Source organism: Balaenoptera physalus (assembly GCF_965194825.1).
Source record: "Balaenoptera physalus genome assembly, chromosome: 7".
Classification (NCBI taxonomy): domain Eukaryota; kingdom Metazoa; phylum Chordata; class Mammalia; order Artiodactyla; family Balaenopteridae; genus Balaenoptera; species Balaenoptera physalus.
This window is the reverse complement of record NC_138886.1, coordinates 50,536,170-50,553,747: the sequence shown is the minus strand read 5'-3', so window position 1 is coordinate 50,553,747 and position 17,578 is coordinate 50,536,170. Positions and strand designations below refer to the sequence as shown.

Sequence of the window (17,578 nt, the reverse complement as noted above, 5' to 3'; positions counted from 1 at the left end):
GGTGCTTGACATTTCAGATAGATTGTCTCATTAATCTTCACAACAGCCCTGCAGAGTGAGTGCCATGATTCCATTTTGCCAGATGAAGTGGGGACCCAGGAGAGGTTCAGCTTCCCCAGGTCTGCAGAGCTTATAGTGCTGGAGCCAGGATTTCCACCCAGGTCTCTTTGGTTCCAAAACCCAGGTTCTTTCATCTGTGCGCTCTCCTTAAGGGGTTTGTAGGTGTAATGGAGGAAAGTCTGTGGAAATGAAAGTGTTAAGTAATAACTTGGATGGACGCAGACAGGGTGGGATGGAAGTGCCCGATGACTGGTTTTCTAGCTCTGACACAGAGCTGGTGAGAAGGTGCTGTAGGGGTTAAGAAAGGGCTCCATCAAAGTAGAGAACTTGGTTTGGACAAGGCAAAGAGTTAATGAAGTCTCACAACCTACTTCAAGGAAGGAGGGAGAGAGGAAAATCGTGCCAAGTGACTGAGGAACACAAAGTAAAATTAGTAATCCAAACATTTAGTTTTGAAAGTTTAATGAAAAGCATAATCAAGCCCATTGACACTTGCCAACTGTTACCAACATGTGTGCACATGAAATCCTATTAACATAAAAGCAAAACTTCTTTCTGAGAAATGTGATGGTTACAGTGGAGTTGATTGTTTTTCCAATCTGGTGGAGAGGGAGACTGAGGACGCGATGTGGGCCGTTGAAGCCTGTGTGAGCAGCTTTTGAGAATTCTCATTAACTCCAGAAATTGAAGGATTATCGAGCCAGTAGTTGTTTTTTTAATGCTCACTTCAAGTCAAATGGAACAATATAAAAATTTCTACCAAAAAGAATGGAAATGGGAGACTGGAAAATATCTTCCTCAACTCCTTTAAAACTCCTTTATCTTTTCTTTTTATAAGAAATATTACCTAAAGATTAGAGAACTCACATATTTCCTAAGGTGTGGTGGTGGTGATGTGTCTAGCTAACTTTCATTTTAAGTGATTTGTCACATATAAATATAAATATACAATAATTCCAGTCAAAGGAAGCTAAAGTCTTTGGGCTTTATGAAATAAAAATAGTATGTGAGGGTTTCCTGCTTTTGTGTGAATAGAACCTACCTGTCTTTGATTTTGTAGATGACCCTAGGTCTAGAGGTGAGGTCACTGTAGGCCCCAAATAGGAGGACTCACAGAGTATCTGAGGGCAGGGAGCAAAGGGAAGGAAATGTCCCCATGGCCATATCCTTCTCCCCTGCGGGAATCCTGGGAAACCAGAGCAAAGAGGTAGAGCAGGAAGGGGAAGTGGCCGCGGGGGACATGACAGTAGCAACCCTGGCTTTGAAGATGTGTCTGGAAAGGCTGTGAGGTTGGCCGGGGTGGATCCAGTTGTGGATGCCAGTGTAAGTCTGTCACACGGATGACCATGTGAATTAGAGCAGGGTTGTAAATACGCAAGCCCATGGGAGACAGAGGGGTGGTGGACCCCAGCAACTTACAAAACGGAGTTGAACCTCCATAGCTTAGGAGAAACTTCTGGAATCTGGTAAGAGACTGAGTTCCAGAGACTTGAGAAATATTTGAGAGAGTTTCCAGGGTCTGGGAAAATGTTACAGAGTTTAGAAAATGGTTCAGAAATATGCCCTGTGGAAACACTTTTGAAGGGGGAAATCTGTTTGATTTTTATAGGGCTTTCTTTTATTCATTCCGCAGTGCCCATTTACTGAGTACCCATGTTACGGAGGAATAGGGCCTACATGACTGCCTTGTGAAAGGCAAGGTGCTTCTTGGGCCACGCACTGGTTCTAGTTGTTTCCAAAAAGCTCAGCACATTCTGGCTTCTGAGAGGCTTTGGCTCACGTACACAGCTCTTCATCCCTGGCCCTATCAGTCAGCACTTTTATATGCCTCCTCTCTCCTGCAAGTGACTGTCCCTTTGATGTCACCATTGTTCTTCCTTCAAAGACATTCCTTAATTTAGTTATTTCAATCCAGCAAGGATAACTACTCTCTCCTCACTTCTGTTCCTCGAAATTCTGCACTTCTGTACTGTGAGGTAGAAAATCTCCACAGGAGAATTTCTACCTTCCCTCAAAGGAGTGAAATGGCCAAGAACAATCTGTTATTAGAGAATTTATATATTAAATTTCAACTTTTTAAAATTTATTTATTTTTACTTTTATTTTTGGCTGCATTGGGTCTTCGTTGCTGTGCGCGGGCTTTCTCTAGTTGCGGCGAGTGGGGGCTGCTCTTCATTGCGGTGGCTTCTCTTGTTGTGGAGCACGGGCTCTAGGCACGCGGGCTTCAGTAGTTGTGGCGCACGGACTTATTTGCTCCACAGCATGTGGGATCTTCCCGGACCAGGGCTTGAACCCATGTCCCCTGCATTGGCAGGCGGATTCTTAACCACTGCACCACCAGGGAAGCCCTAAATTTCAACTTTTTATAAACAAAAGGATACATCTGTGCACTTCTGTACATGTATACTTGAAAAAAGTATTTTAAAAGGGATACATAGTCCACTGGATATATTAGTTGTCTGTAGCTATTAGGGATGCAGGGAAGTTAAAACCTAATGTTTATTTAAAATATCCTCATCCAGCCTGAGAGTGAGCCTGGCTAGAGTCCGATATTGTTGACTTCCTCTCTTCATTTCTCCACATGAAGACCTCATTTGTAAACTTTGCCCGTGTTCAGTCAACTCCAGCTGTTCCAAAAACAAACCATTCTAGATGCCAACTCATTGTTTACTGTGTTTTCACAAGAACCTGGTAATCTGGCTTCAGATGATAATGGACATTCTCTGGAGACAGAGATCCCAGACTCTGATATTCCTCTTTATGAAAGAGCTGTACAACTTTTTCTAGATTATTAGCAATTTCAGAAAATATGTCAACAACCTTATTCTCAAGGAGCAGAGAAAGCAGTGATTCCGGGTTGCAAATTTATTCTCTCCACTCAGATGTGTAGGGAAAATTGAGTCTCTTAATTTTCCATGACTACTCTTGCTCGCTAAAATCCACAGTCTTGAACTTACCAATTAATAATATTTCAGTCTTTTCGGGTTTAAATAGTCACGTCTCAATTTTAATAGTCTTCTTATTAAAAGTTGAACTCCCTCTGAGGACTGGTGTAGATTGACCCTCTTTTATCACTCCATCTTTTTAGATACACACCATTGAAAATGTAGGGTATTGATCACATCTTGACATACAGAGACTAGAACACTGCTACAGGGCCCTCCACTTACTATATTCTATTTCCACCTCAAACCATCACCTTCATGCTATGTGGGATGTGGCATTGAGCTAGTATCCTATGCTTTCTTTAATTTTGGCCATGTACATATATAATTGTTTCTTAAATAAATCAAAATACCTCAAGACCCCAAAGAATTCATTTCTAGTGACGGCTCCCACAACCTGGGTTTTCTGTCACTTCTTAAAACTTACCCCATGGGTAGGTACTTGTTCTTCGTCAATTGTAAGTTTTTCCGTACAAATGATGACTTTCCCAGACTTAAGATTGTTCCTGCCCTGTGGAACCTTTTATGATCTCAGAGCATGGTTTGGCTTGATTTTTCTGGCTTCAAACCACCACAGGAATCTTGTGACAAATTATACCTTCCCTTCCTACCAAATTAATTACATGTCATTCAACAAATAGTTTAAATTCTTGCTCTGCAAAAGGCTCTGTGCTAAGTCTGTGGGAGGGATAAAAATGAATAGGATATGGCCCTCGCCTCAAAGAAGCCTAGTGTTTAAACCATAAGGCCAAACCACTGAGGTCTTATTTATTGTGGACGGATTACCCCATTCTTCTTTGCTCTCTTTGTTTATTAGAGTAAAGTGAAGAGGGAAGGGAAGAGGACTTTTTTCCTCTTTACCCAGAGAGGCAGTTCACCACAGCAGATGGACTACAGTAGACAGTGAGGAAGATTCAGGAATTGCACCTCATACATTGAAGTGGATGTGGAAACTTGTGCCACGTATGGCCTCTGAGTCTTATTGGACAGCTGGACAGCCCCAGGCTCTCAACTGTCCCACCAGTTAAGCCACAGTGAAGCAAATTACTTATGGCAAAGCAAACCAAAAGATAAAATGGGAAGTACTTGACAATTTTAATGTGTTACTTTTAAATGTGTTTACAAAGTAATTTATTAAGACATATTTATGTGTAGAAACAAAGTGTCTATAAAGAAAAAGATCCATAACCCATCTAATATAGAAGATGATGAATATATATATTATTCATTCATATATCTTTTCATAGATAGATAGATAGATAGAGGTTTTAAAATAATAAATGACTATTTCTAGTGCCTCTAAGGTATACATGTATTACTTTAAGCTTTTTAAGTGAGCAAAAAAAACCTCTGTACAAGGTAATCAAGCACAGCTCAGAATTCTAAATCACCACGTTAGACACAGTGAAAAACACATTATTGCCGTCACTAGGCTAAGGATTGAATATTTATTTCAGTCTGCTTTACCAGCCAAAATTGTATGGCTCGTCACAGCCTGTTTTTTCTCTTTATTATATTAGCAAAGAACACTCTGAGCTGTGTTGAGGAAATTAAATTAAATTTAAAAAACAACATTTAGCTTTAACTGGGCTTGCACATGCGAGTAATTCTGGAGCTGTGCTCCAAGGAGCCTACTTTGGGGGGAAATGGCAGACCCTTGGATTCATTTTACCCTAAACCAGTGGGTCCAGGAATGTCTATTTGTATAAAATCTTCAAGATACTGTTTTGAATTGTGTTGTATCATTGAATTAACACAAATGTTTTTGCCAGTCATTTACTCTTTCTTTTTTTAATTTTTTTATTCTTGGCTGCACTGGGTCTTTGTTGCTGCGCACAGGCTTTCTCTAGTTGCGGCGAGCGGGGGCTGCTCTTCCTTGCGGAGTGCGGGCTTCTCATTGCGGTGGCTTCTGTTGTTGTGGAGCACAGGCTCTAGGAGCGTGGGCTTCAGTAGTCGGGGTTCTCGGGCTCTAGAGCGCAGGCTCAGTAGTTGTGGCGCACGGGCTTAGTTGCTCTGCGGCATGTGGGATCTTCCTGGACAAGGGATCGAACCCGTGTCCCCTGCATTGACAGGCGGATTCTTATCCACTGCGCCACCAGGGAAACCCAGTCATTTACTCTTTATTCAAGGACTAGACAAGGCCAGTTGGAAAATTACTCAGGGTCCTTGATAAATCTTCCTGTCAGCTCCACATCTTGTTAATTTGGTTGTTCTTTAGATCTTTCATCAAAGAATGATCAGGTGAGATGAGTGTAGAACATAGCAACTTTTCTGCTTTAATTATTTTAGTTAAGATCCCAAATAATTTATTTTTATCTGTACCATCTCTTGCCTGTCATTAGCAGAGGTAGCGGTAAGTTAACTCTAAACCGGTATATGAATGCATTTCATCTAAGCATTTCAAAGCAGTGTATTAAACTTTACGTTTTGAAAATTTTAAACATCTGCAAAAGTGGACAGAATATTATAATGGACACCCACGTACTCTGTATCCAGCTTGAACAGTTTTCAACTTGTAGCCGATCTTGTTTCAGCCCACTTCCAACACCCCATAGAATTTGAAGTACATTCCAAGCATCACATCCTTTTGCTCAAATATATTTTAGTTAGAGTCCCTAAAAACTAAGGACTCCTTTTTATAAAAGTAACTAGAACCTCTTTTTCATACCTTTACAAAATTAACAATTCTTACTAGTCAGTGTCCAAATTTCTAGTTGTGTCAGAAATAAAAACTTTTTTTTATAGTTTGGATCAGGATTTAAATAGGATCCACCCCCCACCCCTCACCCTGGTCACTTATTTTTTCATTGTGGATATTCGTTGAAGAAATTGGTTTGTTTATTCCATTGTCCAGATTTTGTTGATTACATCCCTATAATTTCTTTTAATATGTGCGTCTCTCCCCCTTTTTTTTTTCCCTGTAGATTGATTGTTGGATCTAGAGGTTTGGTCAGATTTAGGTTTGACTTTATTGTTAGTGTTCTCTCCTCCCACCTGGAGGCATAGTGTCAGAATGCCTTTCTTTCTGTGATGTTAGCGGCATTGCTGACCACTGAGTAGATCCATTAATTCATTAGGGGTTGTAAAATGGCGATGTTCTTGTTTTATCACACATTAGCTAGAATGCTCAAAGGATTTCTAAACAAGAGAGTGCTGAGCACATAACAGGTGCTCAGTAAAATATTTAATGAATGGATTAATTTTCATAAGAGCCCCCGTGACGTGGGAAGTCACTAGAAACCTTGCCTAAGATCTGATTAAAGAGCGTCTTTTTCCTCCTAGAATCACCATCCTTCTTTCTCCACTTTGCATAAAGCATCGCTTACAGATGACTTGAATTATTTTTGCCACTCTTAATATCTTCTGGTGCTGTTCTTCAACAGTCTTTTGGACTTATCTGTTGATTATCCTTTCTCAGTCTTATGCCAACTTAACTTCACATTCCTTACAGATTGGAAAAGCAGAGAAACAGAGGACAGGAATGCTAAGGAAACCCTAAGATGTGTTTCAGGACAGAGCCTCCATCTTAAACTCAGCACCAAGCACTCTTGGATAGTTAAAGGGTCTTTGAAGTTGACCCAGCCTGTGACATGCTCTTTTTGCAAAGCCTTCCTAAAAAGAAATGTGATGATCTTACCAGCTTCCAAGCTCAGCCTAGTTTATAGCCAACAAGCTTGCCTTTTATCTGCCATTTAGTTGCGTGCCTACTGAACAGTGAATTCAGTCTCTAAATAACAGCTTGATTTTTGTCCCTGACAGTGTGTATAAATACCTCTAGTGTGGGAACGTTTGAAAATACTGTAGGCTATTAGCTCTATTTTTTTCTGACAACAGACCACAGAATCACAGTAAATGCTTTCAGTGCTGAAGATTTTTCACAAGCATTGTAATTGTGAAGCGGAGAATCTAAGTTCTTATATTTGAGCTATAAGAGGTATTGCTATACATTTTTTGCTGCTGAATATTTTGTTTTTCACTTGCTTGCTCACAGGGAAAGCAGTATAACAAATGCACATTTCTGCTGTGATCAGAGTGTACAGCAGGGAGCACAAAGTAAAACAAGTCTTTGGTGAGCAGAGCAGCCTTATGTGCATGACAGGAAAAGTATAGATAAACCGAGGGTCAAATTTTATTCCGTAGAGGGGCACTGATAATGTGCTTGGGTTTTCAGAGAGGAGGTGTTTTCCTAATATTTTGTGCAGATCATGAGTATAGTCTTCATGGAGCTAAGAATTGAGATAGACTTTGAAAAACCAGTGTGATTTGAATAAGGATCTTCTAGAAGAAACAGCATGAGCTGTTCATCTTACCTCTTCAGGGCACATTTTGGGGTAATTAAGGGATTTCCGTTTGACTAGCCTGGGAGGTATCTCTAGACAGGTATGAAATAACAGAGGGATGTTGGCTGGGGCCATGGTAGCAAGGACCTTCAGTGTCACTTGAGCAATGGTGAGAGACTACAGGCTTTGAGGAGAGGTATGATGTCACCTGGTCAAGTAAAGGTGTCAGGAATGAACCAGAAAAGGAAAAAAGAAAAGTTGAAATCAAAGCTTTAGCAAGGAGGATCATTTTGATTATAGAAGCTGCTGGATTGGGCAACTTAATGAAAGGAAAAGGAGTCATGGAGTCTGAAATCCACATTAGAATGATTTCAAGTAAGAGAGAAAAAGTGAGAAAGAACTGCTTTGGGGAAAGTGTACAGAAGTTTAGAAATGTCTAGAAGGCTATGGGAAATGTACAGGACTGGAGATTAGGAGTGAGTTTGGACTAAAGGTAACATTTTAGGAATTGTCTGTAGAGCAATAATAGTTGGAATCTACCCCTAAAAGATTCTTAAATCTATCCACGTCTCCCTTGAGCTCCCCTGCTGCCACCTCATTCAAGTACCATCAACCCTCACCTACACTATTGATACCCTTCAGTCAAAAGTAGGTCCCCCTTTTGTGGGGTATCTCCACAGCGCCCTGATTTTTCCTTCCAGGCCTTATTCCAATCTGTGGTTCAAGCTTGTGTAATTTTGAGGATGGTGTCATTGTCTGTTTTACTTACTCCTGAAGATCTGGCAGCTTCCAGGGTGCCTGGCACAGACTAGACACTCAACTTGTTTTTTCCAGACAAAAAGAGTAAATGAACATCACTACCATAAAGCAGAAAAAGAGAAGAGCTGAAGAGAGAACTCTGGTGAATATTTTTAGGGCATAGAAGAAAAAAGTGGGAAAAACAAATAGGAAGACAAATAACCAAGAGAAGGTGGGCCCCAGTGGCTGAGGATGAGTGGAGGTTCCAGTGGGGGGTGGTCAGCAGTGATGGATTCTACAGGTGGAAGAGAACAAGGACGACAAGAAGAACTGGCATTTATTGGGTGCTTTCTGTATGCCATGACTGTCCTAAGACTTGATGTGGATGAACTAATCTTCACACTAACTCTGTGAGGTAGGTGTCCCTGTTATTTCTGTTTTGCAGATGAGGATGCCAGGCCCAGAAAGGTTACATACTCTGCTCAAGGACAAACCAATGGGGGAGCCATGAGTCCAACGAGGCCACCTGGCCCCAGAGCACAGAGTATTTACTACCATGCAGCTATTCTGGCTCCTTCTAGCAGAGGGCTAAGGGCTACGGCACAGAGATGGAAAAGGAAAAAGACTGGCCACTCTTTATGACCTTTGGCTGTGAAAAGAGGATAGCAGTGCCAGTCATTCTAAGTTAGGACATCTCCCACGTTAGGTCACCAAGTCTACAGAAATCATATGTGAATGAGAGCATACCTGATGCGTTGCCAGCCATGAGAGCCTAGAGGATATGCTTTATTTCAGAAAAAGATAGTTTTTTTTAAACTTTTTATTTTGTATTGGAGTATAGTTGATTAACAATGTTGTGTTAGTTTCAGGTATACAGCAAAGTGATTCAGTTATACATATACATGTATCTATTCTTTTTCAAATCCTTTTCCTATTTAGGTTGTTACATAATATTGAGCAGAGTTCCCTCTGCTACACAGTAGGTCCTTGTTGGTTATCCTTTTTAAATATAGCAGTGTGTACATGTCAATCCCAAACTCCCTAACTATCCCTCCCCCCTACCCTTCCGCCCTGGTAACCAGAAGCTTGTTCTCTAAGTCTGTGAGTCTGTTTCTGTCAGAAAAAGATAGTTTTGATCACATCTTCAGGATTTTGTAGCAGCTGCTTTAACATTGACTTTTATCCCACATTCCAATATTATTACTGACTTAAAAATAGTCCTTGAGAAAGAAGAGAAAAAATAATCTGGCTCTGATGATAAAAAGCATTGTGGTATTTCAGCTTGCTTTCAGTTTTACATACATCTGTGAATCTTTCCTGGAGTAAGGTCTTGCCCAAGCTAGATGAGAAAGTACCTGTATTTGCCTTGCAACTGTGTTTTGCATAGCAGATGCATAGGTACAGGATCCACCAGCAACAGTGAGGTCAGGCTGACATTCTGGGAGAAAACGTGCGCCTGAGTGACTGACTAGGCTGGTGTCTCTTATGTTGCAGGATGTTGCACCCTCTCAATGCTCACACGTTAAGATTTTGGCAGATGTATCGATTCCTTTCATTAAAGATCTGAGAGGATATGAATAACAGAACTATTTTGTTCCTAATTGATACAAATCTGCAGTGCACGTGACTAAAATCTGTTCCCAGAATTTTTCATTACACAAGTTTGGGAATTTGATTTAAAATATATGTCTATATATTTATCTCTTTCTTCCTTAACATTTTTTATGGATGGTGACTTGCCCTAACCCCAAATCCAAATATCATGCTCAACTTTCCACACAATAGGAATAGAATTTATCCTTTTTTTTTTTTTTTAAGGCTTTCACTCAGAAAGTAGAAGCCTGGCCCCCTGAGGACAGTGCAGCCCCTTCAGGGTTGCTGGCAGTCCAGTTTAAAAGTACAGAGGAAACTAATCTCTGTTTAAAATTTATTTGTAACTTTTCCTTAGTTCTCTAAGTTTTGGTTTGTATGTTTTTTAAATAAACCCAGACTAATATTTGACCACTTGAGGCAATGAAATCATTTCTTGCCTTGTCTACTAGTTGAAGTTGGACCACAGCCTGACTTCATATTCCTTATAAAATGCACATGTTCTCTTTGGATTGTCCTTGGGCAAGAAAGGAGACTATAAGTACCAATGAAACAGTTCACATTGAATCATGCATTAAAAAAGTATTATAAGAAATTATAAGAAAAAGTATTGTATAAAGAAAGCTTATTAACAAGCAGGACTATTACGTGGATGCTTTGCAGAGAAAAATGAAACAAATATGGTGTCCACGAGTGCCTTTCAGTTTAGATGCCACTCTAGATGCATGGGAACATTTACAATATTGTCACAGGGACCGATTAGAATTTTCTTTTGAAACCAGTTCACTGCTTTGGGGGGGAACATTTGCCAGTGGGCACTTTGGGCTGTGCAGGGCACAAGGCTGTGACTTTCACCCATTGAACACGGGACTGTTCCCTCCGGCAGATCGTGAGGCCATTATTTTATAGCCCATTGACCAGAATTTCTGTGTCAGCCAACCTTTTCCTGCTGAACATCCAAGCTTGCTCCTGGGTACCACCAACGCAGAACTTTTAAAGGAATCGGGACACACCAAAAGGGCACTAGTAAGCAGGCTAGAAGTACAGTGATATTTTTGTTGGCTTTGTATGATTTCTGTTTTCAGAAGTATAACCCGATCAAAAGCACTTGGACTGAGGGAGAATGAGAAGTGTAAGATATTCTGGGTACGTATTCAATCCCTGGTTAAACAATCATCTATAGACTGTGATCTTCAAAGGCATTTCCTAGCTAGGGTACAGTGATAGATTATCTCGTTGGTTCAGAGATAGCTATTCTGCTATGCAAACTGGTCTTTCTGGGCTGTTTTGATTTCCTGAGCAACTTTGTGTGAAAAATGCCAAGGTGTTAAAAAAAAAGAAAAAAAAAAGAAAAATAACCTGTTGTAGGAAGAGAATCATAGACAAACTCTTAGGAAAAGAACTTTATCATAGAGGAAGACACCCCATTTTCCTGAACTCCTCCTGAACACTCTTCCTCACTTGAAGGGTCCTGAGCGTCCAAGACTTACCCACACTCGGAAGCCATGCTGACTGCCTGTCTTGCATCTCGATCGTGTCTCCGTTGTTTTCCTGTCAGAGCATTGCTATCTCCTTTTTCTGGCTGCATCCAGCTACTTTTAATTCCTTCTCTTTCCCACTTTTTGCTGAGTGGATAATTAAACATGAGTCCTGTTCTTTGTTGAGACCACACATTTAAAAAAGACTCGCTGCAGGGAACCGCATGATAACCTTGAAAGACAAGCTTTGAAAAGGAGACCATTAAACTCTAGGAAGGTGAAAGTTTTTGAGAACAGATTTCAGACAAAAGCCCATTCCAGCTGAGTCTTCGTGCTGAGGAGGGTATACAGGCTTGTAGAGACCATTGGTTGTTGGTGTCTCTCCTCTAGTACCTAAGATGCTGGAGTTGACTGCCTGGGTTCAAATCCCGGCAGTGTGAGTTATGAGCTGTGTGATGTTGAGCAAATTATCTCTCTCTCTGTGTCTCATTTTTTTCATCTGTAATACAGAGATAATAATAGCACCTAGCTCAAAGAGTTGTGAGGATTGAATCCAAATGAACCACTTAGCACCTGGCACATGGAAAGTGTTCAATAAATGCTATTGGTGAAACATTCATGGAGTGCTGAGGAAAGATGTGCTTATTCTATATTTGCATAAAAATATCGTCTCAGAGCCATGGTGATAATTCTTACTGCACATGACCTAATCATAACCTCAAATGTTTTTATTTTGATTTTTCCTCTATCAGCCACCCGCTGGGAGGGAAGCAAGAGCTGCACGTCTGCATATCTCTCTGTTTCTGTGCAGATGAGATTTACAAGCCATTTGAGTGACGGGCCTCCTTGTTCTTTTTCTTACTCAGGTGCTGGAAAGCTTCAAGATCATGGACTATAGCCTTTTGCTGGGAATCCACATCTTGGACCATTCCCTCAAAGAGAAAGAAGAGGAAATTTCACAAAATGTGCCCGATGCTAAGCGGTCTGGGATGCAAAAGGTCCTCTACTCGACAGCAATGGAATCCATCCAGGGTCCAGGGAAATCAGGAGACGGGATCATCACAGAGAACCCGGACACGTAAGTGCAGCTCCTGCCCACACGTTTCCTTGATCGTGGCAGCCGACGTCATTGGGTAATTAAATGCAAGCATGTTCCCTTCATGGTGGCTCTCTAGGAATAGATTCCTACCTGGTGCTAAAGTGGATTAAGCCAGCCTTATTTCCTTTCATCCACGGATAACTAGATGAGTGGCAGTTCTTCGAGTTATTATCATTCTTTCACCCACATGGTTTCTTTTTTCAAATGGCTCCATTTTTTAACAATGGCTAAAAATGTTTTTATCCCTATTTACTACATAGTCAAAACATCCACCACAAACAGGGTGAATATTCTTTGAATTTGAATAAACATGTATTTAAGCAAATACATGCTAGAAATTATGTCCGCAATTCAGAGCTTTTTATGTGCGTAAGAGGATTCTGTTGTCCTAATCCTGTACCCTGGCAGATGTGACCTCTTGCTTCAACAAGATGTGATAGTAACTGCAGGATTAGTTTGCATGTATAAAAAGTGCATATTGACTAACAGAAACAATTACAGTCAACCATTTCAGTAATTTTCTTTGGTTGTGTCACGTGTGTGTACTTAGCTGAGTAAGGAGACAAAGAAAGAAATCATTTTCCTTGACTGTAAGTGCCTGCCTTGTAAGATTCTCCAACAATGACTAAATCACAGGCACATTTCACTTTTATGAAGGAAATTCATACATATTAAATATTTTTTTAATCCTTCCTATAAATCCATCTAAATGTCCAATAACTGATTAAACAAATTATTCTGTATCAGTATAGTGAAGTACTATACAGCCCTTAAAAGCACATTAGCACTGAATATGAAGAAATGTTCATCATTTAGCAAGTGAAAAATTCAGGTTATAAAACATGATAAATTAAATAATAGCTTTTGTGTATTAATAAATATACACACACACAGGAAAGATGTACCAAATGTTGATAGTGTTTATCTTTGCATCCTAGGAATGGATTCTTTATATATTTTTTCTTTGTGCTGTTCTATATTTTATTTTAAAATCTCACAGTAAGTATATAAAAGTGTTGCATTTTTGATGAGCAATATTTTGAAATACTTTAAAATTCTTGCTCTTGGCTTTAAAGTAGGAATGATTTTTTAATTGAATTCTTCCCATCCAGCTCTTCAGAATTGACAGCTATGGTGTTATTCTCCTTCAGGGGAGGTACATCATTCTGGATTCCCAGGAAGACTTTAGCTGAAGCAAAAAAAAGAAAAAAAAGATGAAGGGAGAGAGAGTCCAGGATTCTTAGAGACTGCCCATTTTCATTTACAGTCTATTTATTAGAAATGATTTTTAACTTCCTATTCATATAAAATGTTTCTCTTTTGCTCTATTCACAGAATGGGAGGCATTCCAGCTAAAAGCCATAAGGGAGAAAAGCTACTTTTATTTATGGGCATTATTGATATTCTGCAATCATATAGGTAAGAAATTTGGGGAAGTAGTCTTTTATTATTTCAAAATAAATCAACAAAAGGTTCTGAAAATTCACCAAATGGGAGTGATTTTACATTCTTATTTTTATTTTTCTGTCCATTTATGTTTAGGTTAATGAAAAAGTTGGAACATTCCTGGAAAGCTCTTGTTTATGATGGGGTGAGTGATTTATCATGCTCCTTATTAAACTGTATATTTTTCTGATTTCTCAGAGTCTTCAAAGTATGTCTAGGAAGCCGTGTCACTTGAAGAGGAAAGGAAACAAAGATCTTTATAAACTCAGAGTCTCAGGCTAGCAGATTGGTTCAAATCTAAGAACAAAGACAACATAAATGTGAATAGCTCTTCAAGTAGAGGCCATCCAGCCGGTGACTAGGTAGAGGCCAGGAAAACAAAATGAGGTCTCGTTTTTATGTGCAATCTGTAGGGCCCAATTATGAGATGATGAGAAAAAAGAGGAGACTTTTCATAGACACTGGGAAGACCAGTAGGGCACTTGAACTCAAGTTGTCCCAAGACCAAGCTTCAGAGGGATTTGAACCCTACTTTGATGGTAAACAGCCCTGGGCTTGAACTCTGCATTCAAACCACTTTACTAGCCATGTGTCCCAGACACATTGCTTGCTTGTCATCTCTTAGCCTGGTTTCCCATTTGTAGCAGAAGCCTAGTAATAGTACCTCATACCTGCCTCGTAGGCTGATGTGAGGGTTAAATTAAATAATGCCCCTTAGTGTTCAACATGATGCCTAACGTAATAAGGACGTAGGAAGGGAAAACTTTTTCGGTTGTGTTGGATTTATACATGACAAAGGCTGACTGACATGAGGATGTCTTTTGGACCCAGAATTGGCATGACTGAAGAAAACCATCGGTTATCAAAGAGCAACCTCTGTCTCTCTCTCTCTATACACGCACATGCGCGCATGCACGCGCACACACACGAGACTTCCTATCTAGATGTTAAATTGGAACTTCCTGCTGTTGACAGAACATTTATGGCCTCAGCCTCCCTCAGTTAATAACTCAAAGTGACACTTCCAGAGAATATATTGGTCAAAGATTTGCTCACACATTTTTTTAAGATGTTAGCAGATGCTTTCCTTTGAAACAAAGATAAATTATAGATGCTATTCTTCTCCTTTTTTGGAAAAGAGCACCCACTTTCTCAGTTCTGTGGAAAACTGGTAATAACCTTTCACATGAAAGATCTGCATTTTGTTCCCAGGCTAAGGAATGACCTTCGTCAGGATGCACTTTTAAACAACAGGTTCACAAGTTTGTTTCTGAGAATCAAACTTAGGCTTATTATTCAAATCAAAGATTCTTTTTATGAAGAGGCCAAGATGGTAGGTTAATTTTTTTTCCTTCTAGCTGAGAAAAGTAGCAACTACATTAATGCCTCGAACGTGGAAGGGAAAGAGAGTAAACACCCTCTGTTTCATTCTCCTTCTGTTTATTGACACAATTTCAATTCCCTGTTACCAAGTGAGATTTGTACTCTGAATGGCCTAGTCCTCTATTGGTCAGATGCTTCTAAGGAGCCCCTACTTTTGTCTAAATAACATATATCTTCTGTTTTTTGGTGTCTTTTTTTAATTACACGAATACATAATCAGCATCTCTGTGCTGATTATATATTTGTGTAATTATAAGCAATAATTAAGACTTATTTTTGTCTTTTTATAAAAGTCCCTCTTCTTTAAACACTGCTTCTTCATACCAAGGAGAACCACAATCTAACTTCTCTTGGAAAGCAAGAATCTTAATCATCTTGCGTCCTACATATTTTTAAATGACGGTACTTGTGAATTTGTGTCCACTTCCAACAGGAGCTGACCGAATACTGGGGAGAGTGCGTGTCAAACCAGTGGGAAATTTTCCACCACATCTGCAGCATCACTGATAGTCTAGGGGACCATTTGAACTTGGCAAAGAGGGTTTCTCCATTCTGTGTCCTTCGTAACTCAATCATTACAGAATTGCCTTATGCCTCATGTAACACCCAATTTCACAGATGAAAAGACTGAGGCACTGAGATAGTGTCTTTACCCAGAACCACACAGATTTTTTAAATTAGAGCTAACACCAGAACCGGGTCTCTGGATTCTGGTCCAGTGTGTGTTTTTTCTTCCAAATCCATCGCAGATACTTTATAGTATCTAAACGTAAATTTTTAGAAGTTTCCCGGTTGGACGCCATGAACCTGAAATCAAAATGGAGCACTCAGTAGGCAAATTTACTATTTTTAGGAATGTGTATCTTGGATAGTAAATAAATGACTACTGAATAAACATATAGAATTAGCTCCTTCATCCATCTTCTTTCCTGGACTTGTAATAAAATGCCCCCTCAGTCCTAAAGAGTCCTACCAAGCATGAGAGAATTAACAATTTAATTCAAGTCAACTCTATCTAATTAGTAGATAATTGAACATAACAGGGGTCATCAGTCAGCCTCGTCTCCTAGGAGTCTTCCCGGTGTCTACATACCTTATCACTGGCAAGTGAAACCAGCAAACTTTTCTTTTTGCCCTCGATCTCACTCTTACGTTCGGGTTGTTTTGCTTCTTTATGTCCCCAGTTTTTGTTCCTGACTGAAAGTGGTATGTCTTTATTCCAGATGACACTTGAGACACTGGCTGCCTGTATGTTAAAAACTGGAATTTAAAAGCCCCTCATGGCACACAGTGGAACAAGGATCAGCTGTTTGGGTTTATGAAGCAGAGTCTTTGCTATCTCACCCCTGCCCCTCTTAATGCTCTGTTTCACCATGAGTATCGGAACCTTTGCTCAGATTGAGCCTTGTGCTTCCTGCCCCAGCCCAGTTCCTGGGCACACAGCACGTGGGCATCGCTCTTTTGTGGCTCCCGACATCCACACCTTCTGGTTAAGGACATTGGCTAACAGAGAGACAACTGCCTAGATCTGTCCTCTAGCTTGAAACACACTGTCTGAGAGGTAAACCTCTCGTACCTGATTTGTCTTTTCAGGACACTGTTTCGGTTCATAGACCAAGCTTTTATGCAGACAGATTTCTAAAGTTTATGAATTCCAGAGTTTTCAAGAAGATTCAAGGTAAGATTTTTATGAATTTCTTTTTTTTACCTTTAGCACTTACTGGCTGAGTTGACTTTGTAAGATTTTTATTTATTTATTTATTTATTTATTTATTTTTGGCTGTGTTGGGTCTTAGTTTCTGTGCGAGGGCTTTCTCCAGTTGCGGCGAGCGGGGGCCTCTCTTCATCGCGGTGCGCGGGCCTCTCACTGTCGCGGCCTCTCTTGTTGCGGAGCACAGGCTCCAGACGCGCAGGCTCAGTAGTTGTGGCTCACGGGCCTAGCCGCTTCGCGGCATGTGGGATCTTCCCGGACCAGGGCTCGAACCCGTGTCCCCTGCATTGGCAGGCAGATTCTCAACCACTGCGCCACCAGGGAAGTCCGACTTTGTAAGATTTTTATTCGAAGAGTTGGAACTATTTATCTCCCAAAAGCGGTAATCACTTAGTAATTATGGTTAAGTATCCTAGCCAGGTATTTATGGATGCTGTAATCATTAAAGTCTAATTTTGTGCTGGAAAAAATTATAAACTGCCTAAATATCCAACCCTATAATATATTGGTTAAATATGTTATGATACAATTAAATAATGGAATAATATGCAACAAATAAAAAATGATGTATTAAAGGGACATTTAGTCCTTATAGCTAGCTTCATTCACATATACATAGTTACTGGTCCGCATACCTAAATGCACAACAAAATTCTAATGGGATATATAAAAATGTTAACAGTAGTTATTCTCATGGAGTGTTCTCCAGAATAGACCATATGTTAGTCCTCAAAACATATTTCAATGGATTTTAAAAGATTGAAATCATGCAAAGTGTCTTTTCTGATCACAATGGAATGAATCAATAAGGAGTGAAAACTGGAAAATTCGCAAATATGTGAAAATTA

General features: G+C 40.0%; 1 protein-coding gene across 6 annotated transcripts in view; it reads left to right on the top strand.

Annotated features, from left to right (window-relative positions):
* Positions 1 to 17,578, top strand: part of PIP5K1B (phosphatidylinositol-4-phosphate 5-kinase type 1 beta) — a 330,783-nt gene that overhangs the window by 207,045 nt on the left and 106,160 nt on the right. For all 6 annotated transcript variants that reach the window (XM_082471008.1, XM_082471013.1, XM_082471012.1 and 3 more), the window contains 4 exons: positions 11,958 to 12,169; positions 13,526 to 13,609; positions 13,733 to 13,781; positions 16,613 to 16,697. In XM_082471008.1, coding sequence (XP_082327134.1) covers positions 11,958 to 12,169; positions 13,526 to 13,609; positions 13,733 to 13,781; positions 16,613 to 16,697 — 430 coding nt within the window. The remainder of the gene's footprint in view (positions 1 to 11,957; positions 12,170 to 13,525; positions 13,610 to 13,732; positions 13,782 to 16,612; positions 16,698 to 17,578) is intronic.